The 25,766-nt window shown below is 46.3% G+C and overlaps 3 protein-coding genes across 4 annotated transcripts in view; 2 read left to right on the top strand and 1 right to left on the bottom strand.

The window, feature by feature from the left end:
- The first annotated feature begins 1,947 nt into the window (after window positions 1-1,947).
- Window positions 1,948-5,107, top strand: FITM1 (fat storage inducing transmembrane protein 1). Its single transcript, XM_039337847.1, has 2 exons — window positions 1,948-2,339; window positions 4,431-5,107. The coding sequence occupies exons 1-2, from the start codon at window positions 2,107-2,109 to the stop codon at window positions 5,047-5,049; spliced, it is 852 nt and encodes a 283-aa protein (XP_039193781.1). The 5' UTR covers window positions 1,948-2,106; the 3' UTR covers window positions 5,050-5,107.
- A 1,871-nt stretch (window positions 5,108-6,978) lies between these two features.
- Window positions 6,979-24,712, top strand: PSME1 (proteasome activator subunit 1). 2 transcript variants are annotated; one of them, XM_039338068.1, is made up of 11 exons: window positions 6,979-7,146; window positions 8,177-8,209; window positions 12,556-12,618; window positions 13,534-13,635; window positions 16,194-16,260; window positions 17,564-17,661; window positions 17,750-17,818; window positions 20,080-20,147; window positions 22,516-22,570; window positions 22,675-22,761; window positions 24,538-24,712. In XM_039338068.1, the coding sequence occupies exons 1-11, from the start codon at window positions 7,108-7,110 to the stop codon at window positions 24,616-24,618; spliced, it is 762 nt and encodes a 253-aa protein (XP_039194002.1). In that variant the 5' UTR covers window positions 6,979-7,107; the 3' UTR covers window positions 24,619-24,712. The 2 variants fall into 2 exon arrangements, with proteins under 2 accessions (XP_039194002.1, XP_039194003.1); XM_039338069.1 differs by lacking the exon at window positions 6,979-7,146 and adding an exon at window positions 7,862-7,926.
- Window positions 24,712-25,766, bottom strand: part of EMC9 (ER membrane protein complex subunit 9) — a 14,564-nt gene continuing 13,509 nt past the window's right edge. Inside the window, exon 7 of the mRNA XM_039338073.1 lies at window positions 24,712-25,653. Within this exon, the coding sequence (XP_039194007.1) occupies window positions 25,473-25,653 (181 nt within the window). The 3' untranslated portion in view covers window positions 24,712-25,472. The remainder of the gene's footprint in view (window positions 25,654-25,766) is intronic.

Genomic DNA, 25,766 nt, shown 5'->3' with positions numbered 1-25,766 from the left:
AATAGTCCAAAACACAAACAGCAAAACTCAAGTCCAAAGGAAGGAAATAGTCCACAGGAAACATGGTGCAAACAGAAGCAAGACGAACAGACCAGGATTCCAAAAAGTACTTTGCAAACGGTTGCCTTCAGCAACCAGCACTGTCCATTCCTCCTCTTTTTATACTGCAGTCCCAAGGCGTTGCCTCTCAGTGCCTTTCCTTTTACCCTGGAGTTGCCTTATTGACTGCTGCTGATTTACTCTCGCTAATTGACGACATGTGCGAGCATCAATTAGCAAGTCCATCAGGTGTGAGTCCTCCAAGTCTGACTCATTTTCCTCATACAGCTGAGCTTCATCAGGACCACGACTGGAGGGCCCAGGCTCTGCATCAAACCGTGAGTCCTGAAATTCATCGGAGCTTCCCTCTGCCCCCGATGGCCCTTCAAATGCCTCCACCACCTCCTCCTCAGATTCCTCAGACTCAGCTGTTGGGAGGACAGGCTGGTGCGGAATCACAACAGTAGCGACCAGGTAGCCATGCCCCTTTGCCGTCCTCCCACTGCCGCCACCACCACTGCCAGTCGCGCTGAGCGAGGTTGGAGAGGCCGCGGTGACCGGGCAGCCACGCCCCTTCGCTGTCCTCCCGCTGTTGCTGCCGTCGCTGCTGCCGGTCGCGAGGACTTGTTGACATCCGGCTGGAGCATCGCAGTGAACTGCTGCTGCATGAAGCTCGCCTGGCGGCCATGGGGCCCTCCACCACCCAGCCCCACCTTGGCTCCATCGGTGGCGCCTTCCTCGGCTGCTTTCGGGGAGCTGTCCCCCTCGGTGCTGCAGGAAAAGGAGACTTGGGCTGCGAGGGTGGCGGGGCCACGCTGCAGGGAGAGCAGCGTCCCCTTGGCGCCCTTCTCTTGCGACGGCGAAGTGGACGAGGATACGGCCGGGCCGGGGGCAGCAGGGACCCCCAACGATGCTGCAATGGCCGCCACTGTGCCGCCGCCAACAGAGCTGCTGCCTCCCGTCGTCCTCCCCCTTTCATTCTCTCCTCACCTGGAGGGAGTGGGAGACAGAGAGAGAGAGGAAAGAGAGAAAGAGGAAAGAAAGAGAGGGAGAAGAAAGGGGGAAAGGAAAGAAAGGAAGAGGAAAAGGAGAGGAAAAAGGGAGGGGAGAGGAAAGAGGAGAGAAGGGGAGAGGAAAGAAAAAAAGGAAAGGGAGGGGAGAGGAAAGAGACAGAGAGAGAGAGACCCTTTTGACATCTACAATGAAGATAACACTGCATATATCCTTTTTTACCTTTATTTTATACACACACACCTATAATAAAAATAAAAAAGGATATATGCAATGTTACCTTCCTTGTAGATATCAAAAGGGTTTTGCGGCTCCCGGTGTTTTGTTTTCGGTGGGAAACGGGTTGAAAGGGCTCTTTTGAGTGTTTTGGGTTGCCTACCCCTGGTATAGGGCAGTGATGGTGAACCTTTTAGAGACCGAGTGCCCAAACTGCAACCCAAAACCCACTGACGTATCCTCGGGTGCCTGGTGGGTGTGGCCCATTGGGTGGGCGTGGCTGCGGTGGTAACGGCAGACTGGGTGGAAATTAAAAAGTTCAATCAATTCCTATTTTGCGAGATCTTTTTTTTCCCCTGCAGAAAGTGATTGATTAAACCTTTTTTTTTTCTTTTTGCACATGGCAGCGGAGGCCTAAAGAGAAACCATTTTATAAAACCCAGCTGAAGGCCTAGGACTGGGGCGACGGCACGCGTGCCCACAGTGAGGACTCTTGAGTGCCACCTCTGGCACCCGTGCCATAGGTTCGCCACCACGGGTATAGGGTCTCCTGCTTAAGCAGGGGGCTGGACTAGAAGACCTCCAAGGTCCCTTCCAGCTCTCATACTCCAAGTGTTCTCCCCAGCGCCCCCACCTCCCTTTCCCCGGTCCCCTAATCCTTATGCCCTTCTGTCCTTCAATCAGCTGTTCCAGCCAAGCTCATCAACGTGGCCGCAGCTGTCGCTGGGCATCATTTTTACATGACTTTTTTCTCTCTCTCCCCCCTTCCGTTGACTCTTCTCTCCTTCGTTCCTCACCACCGGCGACCTCCTTAAGGTGGGCCGATCCGAGGGGAAAAGGATGGCAGAAGGACCGGTCCCCAAGAGGCCTTTCTCGCTGCTGGCCACAAGCTTGGGCTGGGCCCAGGCGCTGGTGATTTTCTGGAGCAACCAGTATGCTTGGCTTTTGGGCGTGCCAGGCCTCCGTCGGGCTTACCACCTCTGGCTGGCGGTCGTGGTCATTTTTGGGCCCTTGCTTCAGTTCTACGTGAATCCCCGGGCCATCTTTGCCAACCATCACAACTTCTTTAACATGTGAGTGATTGGGGGGGGTGTCTTGGGGGGGTCTGGGTCCTAAGGAGGAGAGGGGCGAGCATGGTGGGGGCAGCCATCAGCTTGGGAGGAAACAGGACATTAAATTTTATTGATTAGATTTCTATAGTTGCCCACCTCAACAAAGGACTAATTCCAAAACACATTTTGCATCTTTTTCTTAAACTCTGCTTTGCGTGAGGTTACCCAAAGTTGCAGGTAGTTCCTCACAACCGTTCCTTTTGTGACCGTTCAAAGTTACAACAACTCTGGGGGAAAAAAGAGGCTTACAACTTTTTTTTTTCCCCACACGGTTGCAGCACTCGCGTGATCCAGATTCTGCCGCTCGGCAACTGACTCTCATTTACGACGCTTAGCAGAGGAAAAATGGGCTTGCTGCATTCCATTCTTCCATCCTTAACAGCCTCATATAACAGACAAAAGAAGTTCTCGACTTAGGATTGTAATTGAGGCCTGAATTATGGCCGTAAGCCGTGCTGGTTGTTAGGCAGATCACCAAATGGCCATGCCTGATTTTTAAAAAAAAAATTAATTCAGTCATTCAGTTTCTATGGCCACCCAACTCAACTAAGTGACTCTTTACTGCCTTTTTTTACAGCAGTCGTTAAAATTATTGCCCACCAATGGGGGTTTTATGCTGGAAATGCCAGTTTCCAGCAAAACAACCATGTAAATCATTGGGCGAATGGCTGCAAAGGGTCGTAAATGTAGACAGGTTGCAGAGCACTCCAAATGCGATCACATGACGAATCCAGATCGTAAGTGGCCCTGAAACTTCGAATAGTCGGTAAGCAAACAGTCGTAAGCTGAGGACTACCCGCCCTTGATTTCAGCATTTATTCATTCCTGTTTTCCCGTTAATCCATTCTCTAGTTGGTGTAAAGTCTCACCGTTCTTACTCGACTGCATCTTCATAAATTGAACGAAAAAAAATCTATACAGGTAAGTCCTCGGCTTACAACAGTTCATTTAGTGACCGTTCAAAGTTTCAACGGCACTGAAAAAAGTAACTTGGGACCACTTTTTTACACAACCGTTGCAGCATCCCCACGGTCCCGTGATCAAAATTCAGACACTTGGCAACCGATTCCTATTTATGACGGTTGCAGTGTCCGGAGGGGGGATGGTGTCACATGATTCCCCTTCTGTGTCTTGACACGCAAAGTCAACAGGGAAGTCAGCCTCACTTAACAGCCATGTTCCTAACTCAGGGGTAGGCAACCTTGGCTCTTATGACTCGTGGACTTCAACTCCCAGAATTCCTCAGTCAGCATGGGGGAACTATGCCCCTTCATGACTCGTGGACTTCAACTCCCAGAATTCCTCAGCCAGCGTGGGGGAAACTTTGGCCCCTTCATGACTCGTGGACTTCAACTCCCAGAATTCCTCAGCCAGCGTGGGGGAACTATGGCCCCCTCATGACCGGTGGACTTCAACTCTCAGAATTCCTGAGCCAGCATGGGGGAAACTTTGGCCCCTTCATGACTCGTGGACTTCAACTCCCAGAATTCCTCAGCCAGCGTGGGGGAACTATGGCCCCCTCATGACCGGTGGACTTCAACTCCCAGAATTCCTCCGCCAGCGTGGGGAACTATGGCCCCTTCATGACTTGTGGACTTCAACTCCCAGAATTCCTGAGCCAGCATGGCTCAGCTTGGAAACCTCTCCCTTTCCCCTCAGCATGGCTGGCTCGGGAATTCTGGGAGTTGAAGTCCATGAGTCATAAAAGAGCTAAGGTGGCCTACCTCTGTCCTAACTGAATGACTGCAGAGATTCCCTTAACACCCACGGCGAGAAAAGTCATAAAATGGGGCAAACGTCACTTAACATCCGTCTCGCTGAGAAATGTTGGGTTCGATTGTGATCGTAAGTCGAGTATTACCTGTAATTCGCAGCATCTTCCCTGGAACCAAAATATCCAGGTGGCACCTGGCCACCTTAGCTTAGTGCAGCAGATCCCGGCTTCTTTTTCCTCTCCTCACACAGCGTCCATCATCCTGAGCCCCTTCGGATCTGTGATTCCTCAATCCCACGCTCTCTTTTTTCTCTACCCCCCACCCCACCCCTGGCCAGAAAATTCGTCCGATCCGCCTGGAGCTGGAGCTGCATTTTCCTCGGCGGCTTCATCCTTCTAGTGGTCTACCTTGCCACCCACCAGATCTTGCTCACCTTCCGACACCTGGCCCGCTTGGCGGTGGGCGCCGGTCTCTGGCTAGGCGCCACCGAAGCCTTCCTGTTGATCGAGAACCTGACGGGCTACTGCTTCGACCCCGTGCCGGAGGGGATCCTGGTCAACAACCTGCCGGACAAGTGGACCTGCCTGCACAATAGCCACAAATGGCATGGCTACGACGTCTCGGATCACACTTTCCTGCTGACCTTCTGTTGCCTGCTGATGGTGGAAGAGACGGCCATCTTCCGGCGTTACCTGGCGCAGGGTCACCCCGCTGGGGTCCCGCTGCGCCTCATTTTCCTGCTCAACGTCTTCCTCCTGCTGCTCTGGAACTTCCTGCTGGCATGCACGGTGGTCTACCTGTACGATTACAGCCACAAAATCGTGGGCGCCGCCCTCGCCACCCTGTGCTGGTTCCTCACCTACCGATGTTGGTACCGCTGCCCGTGCTCCCCGGGGAGACCCGGGGCCGGCCTCTTTCTTCGGGGAAGCCCGAAAGAGGCCCTGAGGCAGAACTGAACGCCTGCCATAAGTCGGGGCGCTCCGTCGTTTGGCCCAAATAAAGGGAGGACGCTTTCGAAAGCTCTCTTTGTGGTTTCTGGGGGATCCGAAGAAGTAGAGCTCTCTGCTGTCCCACGACACAAAACGGGGTTCGGACCCCAAGTCTATCTTACTTTGGTTTTTTTGTTTTTTTAATTAACATCGTAGTTTTAAGTAATTAGTGAACTTACTACAGCTACCACTAGAACACTTATTTCTCAAGCTGGACCCCTTTAAGATGGGTGGACTTCAACGCCCAAAATTCCAGGGATGGAATTGGAAAGGGGTGGGTGGGGGAAACTGGGGGATTCTGGGAGTTGTAGTCCACAGATCTTAAAGGGGCCACGGTTGAGGAACACTGAGCTAGAACATAATGATAATGGTGGTGAGGAGAAGGAGGAGGAGGAGAAGATGGTGAAGAAAAGAGGATAAGTGGGAAATATTTTTTCCAAGTTTGGTGCCAAGCTGGCTAAGGAGTTGGGACAAAATGTATTAGGTGCAAGTCCAGCCAAAGAAGATTCTTCTGCATTTCCTTATGATATTGTTTATTTCTCTTCACAGGGATAGACAGAGACAGAAATATAATTCTATTTGTCTATCTCCATTTTACTATCTATCTACATTTTTTTATCTCCATTTTTCTATATCTATTTATCTGTCTGTCTCCATTTTTCTATATTTCCATTTTTCTATATATCTGTCTGTGTGTCTGTCTCTGTCTCCATTTTTCTGTATTTCCATTTTTCTATATCTATCATTATCGATCTATCTATCATCTATCTCCATTTTTATCTATCTATCTATCTATCTATCTATCTCCATTTTTCTATATTTCCATTTTTCTATATATCTCCATTTTTCTATTTCCATTTTTCTATATCTATATCTATCTCCATTTTTCTATATTTCCATTTTTCTATATCTATGTCTGTGTGTCTGTCTATCTCCATTTTTCTATATCTATTTCCATTTTTCTATATATCTGTCTGTGTCTGTCTCTGTCTCCATTTTTCTGTTTTTCCATATCTATCCATCCATCCATCCATCCATCCATCTATCTATCTATCATCTATCTATCTGCCTTTTATCTATCTATCTATCTATCTATCTATCTATCTATCTATCTATCTATCTATCTATCTATCTATCATCTATCTATCTCCATTTTTCTAGATTTCTATTTTTCTATACTATCTATATATCTATCTCCATTTTTTTATATTTCCATTTCTATCTATCTATCTATCTATCTATCTATCTATCTATCTATCTATCTATCTATCTATCTATCTATCTATCTATCTACCTACCTACCTACCTACCTACCTACCTACCTACCTGCATTTTGCCATCCATCCAATCCAATCTGGTTGGCTGGGGAATTCTGGGAGTTGAAGTCCACAGCTCTTAAAGGGGCCAAGAGCGGAGAAATTCAGCCTGGACTAGAGAATTCATCCCACCGAAACGAAACGCCCCGGCAAATCCAAGGACCGCGCCCGACGGATGCAGAACCCCGGGTCTCAGCAAGGCCCCCCCCCCAATCCCCACGTCCCCTTCCCCCAATTCCTTCCTTTTGCAATCGCGGAGGATCCGAAGTGCTTCTGCCAAAGGCAGCCCCGCGGGTGGGCGGGGGCCGTGGACAGCGCCCGGCCTACCTCGCAAGGCGGTTGTGCGTGCGTGCGTGTGTGCAGGACCAAGGAATCGCCCCGCGTGGCCGCCTCGCCCCGTTGCTGCCAATTGGGGGAGCCTGCAAAGCCGCCGGTGCATTTGCAGCGGGGGGGGAAAGGCTGGCCGGCCGGCTGCACCGGTTGGATGTCGGCCTGCCGATCCGCCCGGCCCCGGCCCCGCCTCCCTGCGCCGGGAAGCCCTGCCCAGTTTCTTTCTCTCTCCTCCCGCTTCTCTTTCGTTTTCGCTTCGTGCGAAAGCTTGTTCCAGTCGCTTCCCGGATCCGTCGGCTTTGCAACCCCCCCCCAGACTCGGGTCAGCCGTTCAGACGTGCAAAAAAAAAACCCAGACCCCGTTGCCCCCCCACTTCCGATGGCCACCCTGGAGATCTCCCCCGAGTGCGAGGCGCAGGTAAACCGCGTGGGAGCTGCTTCCCCTGTGGGACTTCCGCCTGGAGGGTGGCTGAGCGGGTTTAAGGGGCTTTTGTTCCAATGGGAACAGTCCAACGGGGCTCTTTTTGGGGTGTTTGGGGGGGGAGAGATTGGGGTGTTTGGGGAGGGGAAAGAGAAAGCTTCACCTGTTTGACTTCAGCCTGGACGGTGACTGAGCGGGTCTAAGAGGTCTTTTTTCCCAACGGGAACCGCCCAGCGCGGCTCTTTTTGGGGGGTGTTTGGGGGGGAAGAGAAAGCTTCACCTGTTGGATTGCTCCCAGCAGCCAGGCAGGGACCCTGCTAAAAATGGAGAAGGGGAAGGTAGGGGGGGGGGCTTGGATTGGGCCAAGAAAACAGAGCAAGATCTGGGAGAGGGGGGGGGGTTCGGGACCTGTTTGAGGAGAGAAAGCTTCACCTGTTGAATTGTTCCAAGCAGCCAGGCAGGGACCCTGCTAAAATGGGCGAGGGGGAGCTTGGATTGGGCAAAGAAAACAGAGCAGGATGGGGGGTGGTGGTGTTGGGACCTGTTTGAGGAGAAAAAGCTTCACCGGTTGAATTGTTCCAAGCAGCCTGCTAAAATGGAGAAGGGGGAAGGGGCAAAGAAACCGGAACAGGAATCCCAGATCAGAGTTCAGGAACTGGACTGTTTTGGGGGTAGGCGGGCTGTGTTTGCAGGAGGGTCAGTAGGGAGAAAGCTTCACCTGTTGGATTGCTGTGGAGCCCCGGGGCTGAAATGGAGGCGGGAGGGGGCCTGGATGAGGTGGGTGTGTGAATCAGATCACGGTCCCCAGTTCAGAAGCCGGCAGGCAGGCAGGGAGGGGCTAGCTTGGCACCCCATCCCGTCTCCTGTCACACGGCCGGCTGAGCGAGACGTCCAACAGGTGTAGGGGGGGGGATCGGGTGTCCCGGCGCCTGGCCAGGCGCCCGGGGTCCTTTTCTGCGCCAGCAGCTGCGCTGCTTCCCAGTTTTTGCTTTCTTTCCCCACCCTTGTTTCTCTTTCTCTTCATCAGGTGAACTCCTTCAAGGAAAACCTTTGCGTCCAGGTGAGAAATTGGGGGGTACGGTTTTCCTCCTCTCCACACCCACCCACCCACCCACACACACACACAAACACACCCACACACAGAGAGAGAAAATCTGTGCCCTGCTGAGTCCACAGCAACTTGTGGGGTCTTCAATTCCTCTGCCTTCCGCTTAGTAGCTTCCTCTAATGATGCCCCCCCCCCCATTCCAGCAAATGTAGAGAACAGCTAGAAATAAGAAAATACAGGAATAAAACACAGGACTAAAAAGACCAGATGAAAGGGCCAGAAATCAATAATAATAATAATAATAATAATAATAATAATAATAATAATAATAATAGACCTACAAATAGAAATAGAAAGACTGTGGCAAAAGCAAGCAAGGATAGTACCAATAGTCATAGGCGCCTTGGGTGCAATCCAAAAACAACTGGAGCACCACTTGAACACCATTGGCATTGACAAATTCGCTATTAGTCAGTTGCAAAAGGCGGCCTTACTAGGAACTGCTTCCATCCTGCGACGATACCTGTAATACCATCAAACATCCACATCTGCCTATCCCAGGTCCTGGGTAAGGACTCGATAGGTAGACAAAATGCCAAATCCAGTCTGAACATCTGGCTGACTGTGCGATGATCCATAATAATAATAATAATAATAATAATAATAATAATAATAATATCAACAAAAAAGAAAAACAAACAGTGCACCACAAAAATGGAAGGTTAGACTAGAAAATAAGATCAGCAAGTTAAGATCACATGCAAGCAAGCTAGAACAGATGAAAGAAAAGAAGCTGAAGAACAAGAAGACCAAAGAATACCTAATCAAGAAATACCACTTAGAAACAAGGAAGATCAAGGAAGCACTGGAAATAATAAAGCAACAAATAACAGCTATAGCCAGGAAAATCAGTAGATATGAAGCTCGAATTGCAAACTATAGGCAGAACCTCCAATTTCAATCCAATCAGAAACGTTTCTACCAATCCATCAATGGAGAAACTGCAAGGAATCAGTCAGTACCTGACAAGGAAGAAACAGTGCAGTTCTGGAAGCAGATATGGGATAACCCAAAGAAATACAACAAGGATGCGGCTTGGTTAAAAGAGGTGGATGCAAATAAAACAGAAGTTGAAATGAAAGAACTAGTAATAACAACAAAAATGGTAGAAAAAAGAGCAAAGAAAATCAAAAATTGGTCAGCACCAGGTGAAGATGAACTGCATGGGTTTTGGTTGAAACATCTAACTGTTATACACCCACTCATTGCCAAACAGTTCAACAATATACTACAAGGAGGAGAAATTGAAAAGTGGCTAACAACTGGGAAAACCTACCTAATAATGAAAAATCCAGCAAAAGGGGCAACACCAGGTAACTACAGGCCAATTACCTGCTTACCAACAACTTTCAAATTACTAACTGGTGTGGTAGCTGATGCAGTACAACAGCATCTAGTTGAAAACAATCTCTTTCCACCTGAGCAGAAAGGAAACCGCCCCAATAGCAGAGGAACAAAAGATCAACTCCTAATAGACAAAATGATCTTGGAAAACTGCAAGAGAAGGAAGACCAACCTGAATGTGGCATGGATTGACTACAAAAAGGCATTTGACTCTCTGCCACATGATTGGATAATAAAGTGCCTAGAAATAACAGGAGTCAGTAGAAACATCAGAAAATTTGTGCAAAGATCGATGGCACAATGGAAGACACAGTTGCAGATCAATGGTGAGAGGCTGGGAGAGGTTAATATCAAGAGAGGAATATTTCAAGGAGATTCATTATCACCATTACTATTTGTTATTGCACTGTTTCCTCTGTCAACAATACTGAATAACTCAGGACATGGTTATCAAACATCAAAAACATCTGCTAGACTATCCCACCTCCTTTACATGGATGATCTGAAGCTGTATGGAAAAACATCATCTGAAATAGAATCGCTGCTCAACACTGTCCGTATATATAGCCAAGATATTGTAATGGAGTTTGGCTTGGACAAATGTGCCACACTTACTATCAAACAAGGAAAAATAGTGAAAACTGAAGGAATCAAGATGCCCCACGAAAATAACATTAAGAGTCTGGACGAGGAAGAATACTACAAATACTTGGGTATCCTTCAAGCTGACAACATCAAGCACACTGAAGTCAAGAAAAAGATTAGAGGTGAATACATCAAGAGAGTGAAGAAGATCTTAAAATCCAAACTCAATGGAGGAAATACCATAAAGGCAATCAACACCTGGGCAATCCAGTCATTAGGTACACAGCTGGAATAGTGGACTGGACTCAAGCAGAACTAAAAGCAATGGATAGGCAGACCAGAAAAATAATGACAATGAATCACGCCCTTCATCCACGCAGTGACATTGATAGACTTTATCTACCAAGGCAAATAGGTGGGCGTGGAATGCTACAAGTACATCAGATGGTTGAAGAAGAAAAAATGGCTTTGGAAGAATATCTGAAGAACAATGATGAAGATGCACTGAAATTAGTATATCAGGAAGGCTTACTAACTACTGGAGAGACCAAACTGGCCTACAAGAAAGACCAAATGAAGAACAGAATAGAGGCATGGGAAGACAAAGCACTACATGGCCAATACATGAAAAAAATAGCTGGGAAAGCAGATAATAATAAAACCTGGCAATGGCTAAGAGCAGGAAAATTGAAGAAAGAGACCGAGGGACTAATTCTGGCTGCACAAGACCAAGCCTTAAGGACAAATGCATACAAAGTCAAAATTGAGAAGACAGCAACAGACAGTAAGTGCCGCCTATGCAAAGAAGCTGAAGAAACAGTGGACCACTTGGTAAGCTGTTGCAAGAAGATTGCACAGACTGATTACAAGCAGCGGCATGACAAAGTAGCAACAATGGTGCATTGGAAGATCTGCAAAAAATATCATTTGCCTGTAAGCAAAAACTGGTGGGATCATAAAATAGAGAAAGTCATAGAAAATGATAAAATTAAACTGCTCTAGGACTTCAGAATTCAAACAGACAAGCACCTGCAACATAACACCCCAGACTTAACAATTGTCGATAAGAAAGACAAAAAAGTCTGGATAGTGGACGTGGCAGTGCCTGGAGATAGCAGAATAGAAGAGAAAGAACTGGAGAAGATAACAAAATACAAAGACCTACAAATAGAAATAGAAAGACTGTGGCAAAAGCAAGCAAGGGTAGTACCAATAGTCATAGGCTCCTTGGGTGCAATCCCAAAACAACTGGAGCACCACTTGAACACCATTGGCATTGACAAATTCGCTATTAGTCAATTGCAAAAGGCGGCCTTACTAGGAACTGCTTCCATCCTGCGACAATATCTGTAATACCATCAAACATCCACATCTGCCTATCCCAGGTCCTGGGTAAGGACTCGATAGGTAGACAAAATGCCAAATCCAGTCTGAACACCTGGCTGACTGTGCGATGAATGATAATAATAATAATACAAAACAACAAACAATAGCAGCAATAATAAGACTGCGGAAATGGACAGACTTTAAGGTTGAAAGAAAAAGAAGAAACATTTTCAAACTTGGGACCTATTTTATCAACGGTTAGAGAAAACATTTAGGGATTAGGAATTTAATTTGTATTAGTGAATAAGATAAACAGACAACACATTTTGTTGAATGATTATTATTGAATTGTATAAAAAATTTTAATGAAACTTTATAAAAAAAAAGAAAGAAAACACAGAAATAAAACACGGAAATAAGACCAGATGAAAGGGCCAGAAATCAATAATAATAATAATAGTAATATAATAATGCAACACACAAACAATAACAACAAGAAACCAACAAAACAATATTAATTAAATAGCAACAAAACAATATTAAACAGCAACAAAGCAACAACAATAATAATAGTAATAATATTTTCTGAATATCTGGCTGATTGTGCGATCAACCATATTAATGTTTAAAGATGGTTGCAGGTGTGGTTTATTGGCACCAAACGTTTTAGTCTCATAAAACATTACAATTATAAAATATTTTTAATTTTGTTGAATGTAAAATGTTTTTAATTTCATTGAATGTAAAATGTTTTTTTTTATTTTGTTGAATGTAAAATGTTTTTAATTTCATTGAATGTAAAAAATTTTATTTTGTTGAATGTAAAATGTTTTTAATTTCATTGAATGTACATTTTTTTTTATTTTGTTGAATGTAAAATGTTTTCATTTTCACTTGAGGTAAAACGTTTTTCAATTTCACTTCATGGGTAAAAAGACCATGTTGGGCACATCCACGAAATGGACCCCGCCCTTTTTTTTTCTTCTTTTCCTTTTTTCTTCTTGAAATCCACTCAGACTTTTAATCTTTCCTTTCTTCCTCAGGCTGAAGAACTGGTTGCCAGAAGATTTCCTGAGAAAGTGGTGGAGCTCAGTAATTTTCTGAAGGTGAGGCTGGCCTTTGGGTGGATGGAGAAATGAAAATGAAAAAAGATTAAAAAAGAACCATGAATTATTGGGGCGGTGAAAGGGTTGAAGACACAATTGTCTGCAAAAAAACCCCTCAAAACTCAAAATCTGCAACCGAGCCATGCAGCTAGTCCTCAAGTCATGACCACAAATGAGCCCAAAATTTCTGATGCTAAGTGAGACATTTGTTAAGGAGTTCTGGGAGTTGAAATCCACAAGTCATAAAAGGGCCAAGTTGGAAGAGCCCTGCTTGTGGACTTCAATTCCCAGAATTCCCCAACCAGGCACAGCTGGCTGAGGTATTCTGGGAGTTGAAGTCTGCAAGTCATCAAAGGGCCAAGTTGGAAGACCCCTGGTATAGACAGTCCCCAAGTTACGACTATTGCTATAGTAGCCGTTCCAAATTACAGTGATGCTAAAAAAAAAAAGTAAGTTTTACAGCCAGTCCTCAAACCTACGACCGTTGCAGTATTTCTAGGATCACGTGATCAAAATTTGGGCGCTTGGCAACTCTCCTATATTTATGACAGTTGTGGCGTTGTGTGGCATTGCCTTCCCAACCAGCTTTGGACAAAGTCAGGGGGGGGGCTATTCACTTAACATAAAAGGTTATAAAATTGGACGTAACTCACTTAGCAACTGCTTTGTTTAGCGACGGACGTTCTGCTCCCAATTGTAGTCGTAAATCGAGGACTACCTGTATTACACCTGTCGAATGAGTTTTCCTACCTTGCTTGATTGTCTTCTTCCTAAAAGATTCTAAGGGGAAGGCAAAACCAAGCGGGTCATGAGTGTGAATCCCGTTGGCCACCCAATCTAAAAAAAGACGAAGCTCAGATTAAGGGATAGAGCGTGTCAACAAGGGAGCAAAATATTTCCGCTGTCTGTTTCTAGGCCCCTGAATTGAACGTGGAGGATCTCATTTCGCTCCGGGCCGAATTAGATATTCCCGTGCCGGATCCCAAGAAGGACGAGGAACGTCGCAAACAGAAGGAGGTAAGCAAAACCCACAATTATTGCGTTGAAGGCTGCGAGGCTGGCGTTTCGGGTGGGCGTTTTTGGCGCATGAAAACGTGGCTGCTCTTTGCCCTATCCTCTCTCTGGACCACGTGCAAATAATCCGTTGACTTGAATGGCTTGCAAAGTGGATGTGGGTGAGTTATTCGTAATCCTGGTTTGTTTGGCCGGTAAGTTGGCAAAAGTCCTTTACGGGGTTTGAAATTCCTATTTTGGTAGTCTGGTTAGCATGCAGAGAGGTCTTAGAGCAGAAGAGACTGGACAGCCATTTGTATGAAATTTATTTATTTATTTATTTATTTATTTATTTATGAGACTTATATACCGCTTTAAGTGCAAGCACTCTCTAAGCGGTGTACACCAGTAAGCAATGTATATATATATATTTACATTGCCCCCAACAATCTGGGTCCTCATTTTACCTACCCCGGAAGGATGGAAGGCTGAGTCAACCTTGAGCCGGTGAGATTTGAACCGCTGACCTGCTGAACACAGTCAGCTAAAGTGGCCTGCAGTACTGCACTCTAACTGCTGCGCCACCTCGGCTCTTATAAATGGTCTAGGTGGCTCAGGAATTCTGGGAGTTGAAGTCCACGAGTCATAAAAGAGCCAAGGTTGCCTACCCCTGGTCTAGGGTTTCCTGCCTGAGCAGGGGGTTGGACTAGATGACCTCCAAGGTCCCTTCCAGCTTCTATTCTATTCTATTCTATTGTATTCCTTATTCTATTCTATTCTATTCTAGTTTCTATTCTATTTTATTCTATTCTAATCTAATTTCCATTCTATTCTAATCTAATTTCCATTCTATTCTAATCTATTCTAATCTAATTTCTATTCTATTCTATTGTGTTCTATTCCTTATTCTATTCTAATTTCTAATCTATTCTATTCTAATTTCTGTTCTATTTTATTCTATTCTAATCTAATTTTGAATGATTTTATTCTAATTTCTATTCTATTTTATTCTATTCTAATCTAATTTCTGATCTATTTTATTCTAATTTATATTCTATTCTATTCTAATGTAATCTAATTCCTGATCTAATTTCTAATCTATTCTAATTTATATTTTAATCTAATTTCTATTCTAATTTCTATTCTATTCTAATTTCTATTCTATTCTCTGGGCACTTTAAAAAGGGTGGACTTCAACTCCCAGAATTCATGGCTGGCCAAGGAATTCTGGGAGTTGAAGTCCACCCCTCTTAAAGTGGCCAAACACTCCAAGTGTATTCATCCAGACCTAGAGGACAGATTCACATCCCAGAAAAGTCTGTTGACTCTAAAAGTTCTGGATCTTTTGTGTCCTTGAACGAAAGGCTGATTCTCATCCCGGATCCCCTCTGGAGATCCCTGCAGGGAAGGTTGATCTCTCCTTCCCTCACCCCCCCCCCCACTTTCCCCAAGAGACCCAGTCAAGCTTGCAAAGGGCAAAAAATCTCCCTCTTTTTTCCAGCTGGAATTCAACCAGCCAAAGAAAAGGAGTCGATCCTGTTACGATTCCAGCCCGATTTAATTTCTACCTTCTCCTCTGCCCAGAGGGATAAAAGGAATATCTTGGCACCGACTTGGGGTTTTTTTATTTATTTATTTATTTAATCCACCCTGCCCTGTTGGGAAACGGCTGTGGGGTGTCCTAATTCTTCCACACCCCGATTTTGCCCTGGCAGTTCCTTTGAGGGTGATGAAAGGCGTTTTAAATCACAAGGATCTGGCAGGCCCGTAATTAATTTTCACAGGTCGTCCTCCACGGAACGAGCACAGCTGGGCCCGATTTTAGGTGGCTAAATGGAACATCTCAGTTTAATGTGCGAAATCTCATTTTGATCATGTAACTCTTCTCCCGCCTCATCTCCTTCCTTCCTTCCTTTCTCCCTCCCTCTTTCCTTCTTTCCCTCTCTCCCTCCTTCCTCCCTTCTCCCTCCTCTCTCCCTCCATTCTTCCTTCCTTCCCTCTCTCCTGCCTTCCTTCCTTCTTTCCTTCCTTCCTTCCTTCTTTACCTCCTTCCCTTCCTCCTCCCTTCTATCCCTCCCTCTATTCTTCCTTCCTTCCTTCCTTTCTCTCTCTCCCACTCTTGCTCCTCCATTCTCTCCCTCCATTCTCCCTTCCCTCCCTCCTTCTCTCCCTCCCTCCCTTCCTCCCCCTTTCTCTCCCTCCCTCTATTCTTCCTTCCTTTCTCTCTCTCTCCCACTCTTGCTCCTCCATTCTCCCTTCCTTCCCTCCCTCTCTCCCTCCCTCCCTTCCTCCTCCCTTCTCTCCCTCCCTCTATTCTTCCTTCCTTCGTTCCTTTCTCTCTCTCCCACTCTTGCTCCTCCATTCTCCCTCCCTCCATTCTCCCTTCCCTCCCTCCCTACCCCTTCCTTCCTTCCCTCTCTCCCTCCCTCCCTCCTCCCTTCTCTCCCTCCCTCTCTTCTTCCTTCCTTCCTTTCCCTCTCTCCCACCCTTCCTCCTCCTTTCTGTCCCTCCATTCTTCCCTCCCTCCCTCCTTCCTTCCCTCCTTCCCTCCTTTCCTTCCCTCCGTCCCTCCCTCCCTGCAGAAAGAAGAGAAGGAGGACAAAAAAGAAGAGAAGAGTTCTAAGAAGTCGTCGGAGGATGAAGAAAAAGGTACAGAGGGGTTGAGAGGACTTTTTAGGGAAAAAAAGAGAATCTGCGGTATTCCCAAGTCGAGCCTCGCCCAGAAGCCCTTTACAAGGTCAAAAAAGTTAGGATGGGGCTCAAGACTGAAGCTCTGTCCCTTTTTAACTTAAAAAGGGGCATGTCTTCTAGAAGAGTGTTTTTTCAACCTGGGCCCTTTTAAGATGGGTGGACTTCAGCTCCCAGCTGGCTGGGGAATTCTGGGAGTTGAACTCCACCCATCTTAAAAGGGGCCCAGCTTGAAAAACGCTGCTCTAGACTTTTTAATTTTTTTTTTTTCAATTTTTTTAACTAACCACAATCTTATGAAAAGACGGGAGCTGAGCAGACCAGCTTTCTGGCCGAGCAGCTGAGTTGAACTGGGTTTAGCGAGGCGGGAAGAGGCCTCTGGCGGAGGGCGTGAAGGCAATTTAGCGTTGCACCATTATTTTAAAAAAAAAATACCTCCTTGATTAACAAGATCTGCCTATGCAAAGTTCCTAAGCTGAATCTCTTTTTTTTTTTTTAGTAGAGGCATTATTATTATTTCTGACCGCGAATCCCAGTTTTATTAGCTAGGTGCCAGCCTGAGCAAGTTTACAGGGGGTCCTGAACTTAAAACTCTTCATTTAGTGACCTGAGGACCAAAATGGAGCCTCAGTTTTTGGGGTGTTTAAAAAATCCACAGTTTTGCCCCGTTTTACAACGTTAGTTGCCTTATGTGGAATGGTCTAAGGCAGGGGGTCTTCAAACTTGGCCTTTTTAGGATTTGTGGACTTCAACTCCCAGAATTCCTAAGCCAGCGTGCCTGGCTGAGGAATTCTGGGAGTTGAAGTCCACAAGTCATCAAAGGGCCAAGTTTGAAGACCCCTGGTGTAGGGACTCCTGCCTGAGCAGCGGGTTGGACTAGATGACCTCCCAAGGTCCCTTCCAGCTCTGTTATTCTGTTACCATGTTCTGTTCTTCACGTTTTAGCCTCCGGCTTCCTAGTCATCTTCCTTGCTCGATCACTGGAGGTTTTCAACCCTTTGTCTGAAATGGCGTAGTAGGGTTTCCTGCTTGAGCTGGGGCTGGACTAGAAGACCTCCAGGGTCCCTTCCGTTAGCCTATGTTCTAAATCGAGGGCTACCTGATAACGAAATGTAACAAAGCTCTGCTAACCTTTCCATCGGGGAAATAGTATATTTTCTCTTCCGTTTTTCCACATCGCGTGTTTAAGGGCGGCCATGTTTTTCCCAGCGGCCTTTGCAAAAAAAAAAAAAAAAACCAATCCTGGTCTCTCCTCCTTTCTCAGCTCCACCGTGTGGTCCGGTTTGCCACAACGACAAGATCACGGCTCTGCTGAACCGGGTCAAACCCGAGATCCAGGGCGCCAAGGAGAAACTGAACGTGGTGAGCAACTGCAGGGGGATCCCTGGCTGATTGTCTTGGCAAGTTTGCAGGAAAGACGCTGAGCTGGGATCTATTCTCTTTTTTCCAGATTTCTCTCTGGCTGCAGCTCCTCGTTCCCCGGATTGAAGACGGGAATAATTTTGGTGTTGCGGTGCAGGTGAGTTTCCCTCGTTCCCCAACTGCCTCAGTTCTCTTTTCTTTGGAAATATCCAGATGATTTTCAGAAACTATCTTCCTTTTTTTTTCCATTTTTTTTTATTTTTAACCAACAAAACAAAGCAAAACATAACACACATACGCACGCAGTGTATACTTCTCCCCCCCTCTTTTTTTAACAGCGATTACGTAGTAGTAGTAGTAAAGTAAAGTTGGAAGGGACCTTGGAGGTCATCTAGTCCAACCCCCTGCTCGGGCAGGAAACCCTACACCATTTCGGACAAATGGCTGTCCAGTCTCTTCTTAAAAACTTCCAGTGTTGGAGCATTTACTGCTTCTGGAGGCAGGCTGTTCCACTGATTAATTGTTCTCACTGTCAGGAAGTTTCTCCTTAGTTCTAGGTTGCTTCTCTCCTTGATTAGTTTCCACCCGTTGCTTCTTGTCCTGCCTTCAGGTGCTTTGGAGAATAGCTTAATTCCCTCTTCTTTATGGCAGCCCCTGAGATATTGGAACACTGCTATCATGTCCCCCCTTGTCCTTCTCTTCGTTAAACTAGACATACCCAATTCTAGCAACCGTTCCTTATATGTTTTAGCCTCCAGTCCCCTAATCATCTTTGTTGCTCTTCTCTGTACTCTTTCTAGAGTCTCAACATCTTTTTTACATCGTGGTGACCAAAACTGGATGCAGTATTCCAAGTGTGGCCTTACCAAGGCATTAAAGAGTGGTATTAATACTTCACGTGATCTTGATTCTATCCCTCTGTTAATGCAGCCTAGCACTGTGTTGGCCTTTTTGGCAGCTGCAGCACACTGCTGGCTCATATTTAAGTGATTGTCTACTAGGACTCCGAGGTCCCTCTCACAGTTACTACTATTGAGCATGGTGCCACCTATGCTGTACTTGTGCATTTGGTTTTTCTTGCCTAAACGTAGAACCTTGCTTTTTTCACCATTGAATTTCGTTTTGTTAGTTAGTGCCCAGTGTTCAAGTCTGTCCAGATCCTTCTGTATCTAAAGCCTGTCTTCTGGAGTGTCGGCTATTCCTGTCAGCTTGGTGTCGTCTGCAAATTTGATGAGTTCCCCATCTATCCCTTCATCCAAGTCATTGATGAAGATATTGAAGAGTACTGGGCCCAGAACAGAGCCCTGGGGCACCCCACTACACACTTCCCTCCATATAGATGCAGTTCCATTGAGGACCACTCGCTGAGTACGGCCGGTCAGCCAGCTACGGATCCATCTGGTGGTGGTTCTGTCTATCCCACATTTTTCTATCTTGTCAAGTAGTAGGTTGTGATCTACTTTATCAAATGCATTACTGAAGTCCAAGTAAATTATGTCTATTATTTACATTTCCCGCCTTATTCTTCTTTAGAATATTTATCCTTATTGCCCCGTTGTTTCTTATTTACATTTTTCTTCCTTCATATTCTACTTCAGAAACTCTCTCCCACCGTTACATCAATATGTCTCAGGTTCAGCAGCTTTTAAGATGGGCGGGACTTCAACTCCCAGAATCCCCAGCCATGTTGAAGTCCACCCATCTTAAAGTATGCTGGCTGAGGAATTCTGGGAGTTGAAGTCCACTCCTCTTAAAGCAAGTTAGCTAGGGAATTCTGGGAGTCAAAGTCCACCCAATCTTAAAGCATGTGGTTGGGGAATTCTGGGAGTTGAAGTCATCACCCAATCTTAAAGCATGCTGACTGAGGAATTCTGGGAGTGGAAGTCCACCCATCTTAAAGCATGTAGGTTGGGGAATTCTGGGAGTTGAAGTCCACCCATCTTAAAGCATGCTGGCTGGGGAATTCTGGGAGTTGAAGTCCACCCATCTTAAAGTATGCTGGCTGAGGAATTCTGGAAGTTGAAGTCCACTCCTCTTAAAGCAAGTTAGCTAGGGAATTCTGGGAGTTGAAGTCCACCCAATCTTAAAGCATGTAGGTTGGGGAATTCTGGGAGTTGAAGTCCACCCAATCTTAAAGCATGCTGACTGAGGAATTCTGGGAGTGGAAGTCCACCCATCTTAAAGCATGTAGGTTGGGGAATTCTGGGAGTTGAAGTCCACCCATCTTAAAGCATGCTGGCTGGGGAATTCTGGGAGTTGAAGTCCACCCATCTTAAAGCTGCTGAGTTTGAGAAACACTGCTTTACCTTATAATTATAATTAAATTATTATTTTTCCCTTCTCTCTCTCCCTCTCCCTCCCTCTCTCCCTCCCCCCCATCTCTCTCTCTCTCTCTCTCTCTCTCTCTCTCTGTTCTAGGAAAAAGTCTATGAATTATTGACCTCAGTCCGGACGAAGCTGGAAGGATTTCAAACACACATCTCCAAGTAAGCCTGAATGCAGATTCAAGAAGTGGGCCACTTCCTTATGTTTCCGTCGTTAAGTGAATCACACGGTCGTTTAGCGAATCCGGCTTCCCCCGTTGATTTTGCAAAAAAAAAAAAAAGTTGCAAATGGCGATCACTTGATCCCCTGGATTCCACAACTGTCGTAAAAACCGCCCCTGAATTTTGATCACGTGATCATGGGGATACCACAACGGTCGTAAGCGTGAAAAACGGTCCTAAGTCAGGGTTTTTTTTTCAGTGCTTTTGTAGCTTTGACGGTCGCTAAATCAATGTGGACTTCAACTCCCAGAATTCCTGAGCCAGCCTGGCTCAGCTTGGAAACCTCTCTCTGTCCCCTCAGCGTGGCTGGCTCAAGAATTCTGGGAGTTGAAGTCCACGAGTCATAAAAGGGCCAAGTTTGAAGACCCCTGCTGGTGGACTTCAACTCCCAGAATTCCTTAGCCAGGCACGCTGGCTGAGGAATTCTGGGAGTTGAAGTCCACAAGTCATAAAAGGGCCAAGTTTGAAGACCCCTGGTATAAGGTTTCCTGCCTGAGCAGGGGGTTGGACTAGAAGACCTCCAAGGTCCCTTCCAACTCTGTCAGTCTATCCTATTCTAAACCAGAGTTGGCTGAGCTGACATGGGACTTGCCTGCAAAGGATGTTTTTACCCATCTTAAGGGCTTGGTTCATAATATAATCTTTGGAAGCCTAGGGAGCCCCTGAGGGCTTATAAACTGGGGAGACATGAACCCCTAAGACAGGAGTAGGCAACCTGGGCTCTTTTATGACTCGTGGACTTCAACTCCCAGAATTCCTGAGCCAGCATGGCTCAGCTCGGAAACCTTTCCCTTTCCCCTCAGCGTGGCTGGCTCAGGAATTCTGGGAGTTGAAGTCCACCAGTCATAAAAGAGCCAAGGTTGCCTGCGCCTAGGCTTAAAAAAAAAAAAAAAATGCCTTGCCCCAATTTAAAAGAATAGAACTTTTTGCTGCTGGTGAGCTGAACTTGTTAGGCGTGAAAATCTATTTTAATAGTTTTAGTAGTTCAACCTTGGACCTTGCTTTATGCCTCAACTGCAAGTCACTCCCAAGGAAGCCGCCTTCTTCCACTGCACTAATCGTCTTGCCCTAAGATCCAGCGGCGATAAAACGGAGACACGTCTCAGAGATCGGTCAGATTATAGAACAATCAGATCTGGCCCAACAAGAGGGACCGGTGGAACGATGAATTCTTGCCTCAGGATGCCGAGAGAACCGAGGCCTCAGTCTGCAGCTCGGATCCAGTCTCTCTGCAGCTTTGCAGCTGGCAAAAATGCAGATTTTTTTTTATTTATTTAAAAAGTTTTCCTGGCAGGGATGGGAAACGCCATCCTCTAGAGCAGCGGTAGGCAACCTTGGCTCTTTTATGACTCGTGGACTTCAACTCCCAGAATTCCTGAGCCAGCCATGCTGAGGGGAAAGGGAGAGGTTTCCAAGCTGAGCCATGCTGGCTCAGGAATTCTGGGAGTTGAAGTCCACGAGTCATAAAAGAGCCAAGGTTGCCTACTCCTGGTCTAGACTAGAACTTGACTTCTGGTGATGGGCCTAAAGTCACCCAGCTGGCTTTCATGACTAAGGCAGGACTAGAACTCTCCGTCTCCTGGTGATTGGCCCAAAGTCACCCAGCTGGCTCTCATACCTAAAGCGGGACTAGAACTCGGTGTCTCCTGGTGATTGGCCCAGTCCAGCTGGCTTTCATGCCTAAGGCGGGACTAAAACTCTCCGTCTCCTGGTGATTGGCCCAGTCGTCCAGCTGGCTTTCACGCTTAAGATGGAACTAGAACTCCCAGTCTCCTGGTGATTGGCCCAAAGTCGCCCAGCTGGCTTTCATGACTAAGGCGGGACTAGAACTCTCCGTCTGCTGGTGATTGGCCCAAAATCGCCCAGCTGGCTTTCATACCTAAAGCGGGACTAGAACTCGGTGTCTCCTGGTGATTGGCCCAGTCCAGCTGGCTTTCATGCCTAAGGCGGGAATAGAACTCTTCCCTCTCCTGGTGATTGGCCCAGTCGTCCAGCTGGCTTTCATGCCTAAGGTGGGACTAGAACTCACTGCCTCCTGGTGATTGGCCCAAAGTCACCCAGCCGACTTTCTTGCTTAAGGCAAGACTAGAACTTACCGACTCCTGGTTTCTAGCCTGTTCCCCGCAACAGCCTTGCAAGGTAGGCTGGGTTGACAGGAAGGGACCAGCCCGGAGTCCCTCTTGGGAGCTTTTATGGTTGTGGGAGGACTAGAACCCGAGACGCCATCGACTTCACCCCTCTTTCTCTCACGGTGAAAATGTGCCCTTAATTCTCTGAGGTTTAAATTCTCTTTTCTCCGTGTCTCAAGGTATTATTCTGAACGGGGCGATGCCGTAGCCAAAGCTGCTAAGACTCCCCACGTGGTACGTCTCCCTCCCTTTCCATTAAATCTTTGCGAGCCGGGATCGAACGCGAAACGGTGTCATTGCTCAAACGTTTGTTTGTTCCTTCTCTCCGTCGCTTACAGGGCGACTACCGCCAGCTGGTCCATGAGATCGACGAAGCGGAATATGCCGAAATCCGATTCATGGTCAACGAACTGAGAAACATTTACGTGAGTCCTTGTGGGGAGGTCAATGCTGAGGCTGTTTCACCCAACATTTTTATTCCCCCCCCCACCAAAAAAACCTGAACGATGATCTCAACACCCCCCCCTCCGAGAGCTGAAGAATTCTGTACAGGAATTAAAAAAAATAACCCCAAAACCTGCCACCTTTCACACAAATCTCTCCAAAATTGGCCAAACGGGAGCCCCGTCCCATCCAAGGATGTCACGGAGAGATAAGCGTTCCTCTCTTAATCCTCCCCTTGATCCATCGGCCGAGAAACTTCGGGGAAATTTAGAAAGAGAGAAAACCGAACGGCCGAAAAAGACCCGGTGGTCCATCAAGACAGCCCTTGGCTTTTTTTTTTTTAATTTGTTCTTGTTTTTTTTAATGAATTAATTTATTTCTTATTAATGACTCTAGTCCCCAACTTACGACAGTTTGTTTAGTGACCGTTCGAAGTCACAACGGCACTGAAAAAAGTGACTTAATGACCGTTTTTCACACGTAAGGCTGGGGGTCTTCAAACTTGGCCCTTTGATGACTCGTGGACTTCAACTCCCAACTGCTGAGGGGAAAGGGAGAGGTTTCCAAGCTGAGCCATGCTGGCTCAGAAATTCTGGGAGTTGGAAGTCCACGAGTCATGAAGGGGCCAAAGTTTCCCTCATGCTGCCTCAGGAATTCTGGGAGTTGAAGTCCACAAGTCATAAAAAGAGCCAAGGTTGCCTACTCCTGCTATAGGTTCTCCTACCTGAGCAGGGGGCTGGACTAAATGACCTCCAAGGTCCCTTCCGAGTCTGTTATTCTGTTATTTTTTTTTCCCCTCCCTCCTCCAACAGTGGAAGATTTTAAGATGAGACTGGACAGCCCTTTGTCTGAAATGGTATATAGGGTCTCCTGCCTAAGCAGGGGGCTGGACTAGAAGACCTCCAAGGTCCCTTCCAGCTCCGTTATTCTGTTACGGTGGATACAGGAGAAAAATAATCTCAAGATTTGAAGTCCACCACGCCTTTTAAAATTGCCATGTTCCATTCCATTCCGTATTTTCTGTTCTGTTCTCTAGTCTAATTTTATTCTATTATATTCCATATTTTCTATTCCTTTCCATTCTTTCCATGGTTCTCTATTCTAATTTTATTCTATTCCATTCCATTCCATATTTTCTGTTGTTCTTCTATTGTAATTGTATTCTATTCTATTCTATTCTATTCTATTCTATTCTATTCTATTCTATTCTATTCTAATATTATCATATCCTATCCTATCCTAATATTATTCTATTCTAATATTGTATTCTGTTCTGTTCTATTCTGTTCTATTCTTATTCTGTTCTATTCTATTCTATTCTCTATTCCAGTGGTTCTCAACCTGTGGGTCGGGACCCCATTTGGGGTCAAACGACCATTTCACGGGGGTTGCCAAACAACGCAGTCCGCCATTTTTTCCCCCTTTTCCTTAGCTGTGCTACTCCCTTTTATTCTATTGGCTTTTGAAAGCCAATAGAATAGACTCTCTTGAATAGAGTCTAATTCTATTGGCTTTCAAAAGCCAATAGGAATTGTCCAGGCTGTCTCTGCCCTGCTGAGCCCGCCAAAAGTCCCATTCTGCAAACGGTGCTGTACCAGTTGAGTAGTCCTCGACTTACGACCGGTTGAGTAGTCCTCGACTTACGACCGGTTGGGGGTCACGGCATTAAAAAGGTTGAGAACCACTGCTCTATTCTAATTCTATATTATCCTTCTGGCCAGACCCCCTGTGATTTCCCCTCTCCTCTCTCTTGCCAGGCTGTGACCTACGACAGCATCCTGAAGAATTTTGACAAGATTAAGAAGCCCCGGGATGAAAACAAAGGGATGATCTACTAAAGGGTTCAGCCAGCGATCAGGTCACCTCCCAGACCCTTTTTTCCTTCCCTGATCAACTTGATCCTCTTTCAATAAACAGATTTTTAAAACCTGGTGAGAGGAAACGTTTAATTCGGGCCCTAGGCGAAGAATTGCAGTTGGGCTTCTCTCTCTGGAATCCGACGGGTTTTATACATATAAAATCTTAAACCGCGCCGATGAAATAAAATCTTCTGAAATTCCAGGTTGTCCCCGATTTACAACATTTCGTTTAGCGACCACTCAGAGTTAACAACCACGCTGAAAAAAAGGGACGTACAACTTTTTTCTAGACTTAACGATCGTTGCAGCCTCCCCACGCTCGAAATTCAGAGGGTCCATATTTACGATGGTCGCCGCGTCACGGGATCCCCTTTTGCGGCCTCACTTAACGACCAGGTTACTAACTTATCAAATAACAGTGATTCAAGAAAGGTGTTAAAATGGGGCAAAACTTAACTTTAGCCAATGTCTCGCTTAGCAACAGAAATTTTGGGTTCAAGTGTGGTCGTAAGTTCGAGGACTACCTGGATAAAACGGGGAGGGGGTTAAATCCCTCCTTTTTTAAAAAACAAGAATTTGGTTGGGGCAAATTGCTTTTGCAAAGATGGAATAAATTAAAAACAACACAAATTTCGAAGCAAATTCATCCTTCTTCAAGAGAGGCGTCTCGTTGGGGCGGGAGGAGATAAGACAGTCAAGATGGCAGCCTTGCCGTTAGAAAGGGGCGGGGCCTCGATCACGTGATCCTGGCTTCTATCTGGGCTAATCCGACATCCCGGATGCTCCTAACGAAGCTGGTTTAAAGATCCTTACAAATTGGCCCGGCTCCTCCTTCAAGCACTGCCATTGGCTACCGATACCAACTGGGCGATTTCCACGTTCAGCTGCTGATTGGTCCAGTCTTGTCTGATGTCATCCAGGTGGCTGTCGAAGTCGACCAATCGGGAATACACTTTGGCCTCCAGTAGGGACTTGCAAATGTGGCGAGAGGCTTCCCAGTCGGTCCACATGACCCTGAAAAACGTCAAAAAGATCCATCAAGAAGAGATCGAAGAGCGATTGGTCCTGAATGGGGATAGGATTTTCTACTTGAGCGGGGGGGGGGTCAGGCTAGAGGACCTCAAGGG

The sequence above is a fragment of the Crotalus tigris genome, unplaced genomic scaffold (assembly GCF_016545835.1).
Source record: "Crotalus tigris isolate CLP2741 ecotype Arizona unplaced genomic scaffold, ASM1654583v1 scf7180000017690.20705106771:4171800, whole genome shotgun sequence".
In the NCBI taxonomy this organism is placed as follows: domain Eukaryota; kingdom Metazoa; phylum Chordata; class Lepidosauria; order Squamata; family Viperidae; genus Crotalus; species Crotalus tigris.
This window is presented reverse-complemented; position numbering and strand designations above follow the sequence as displayed.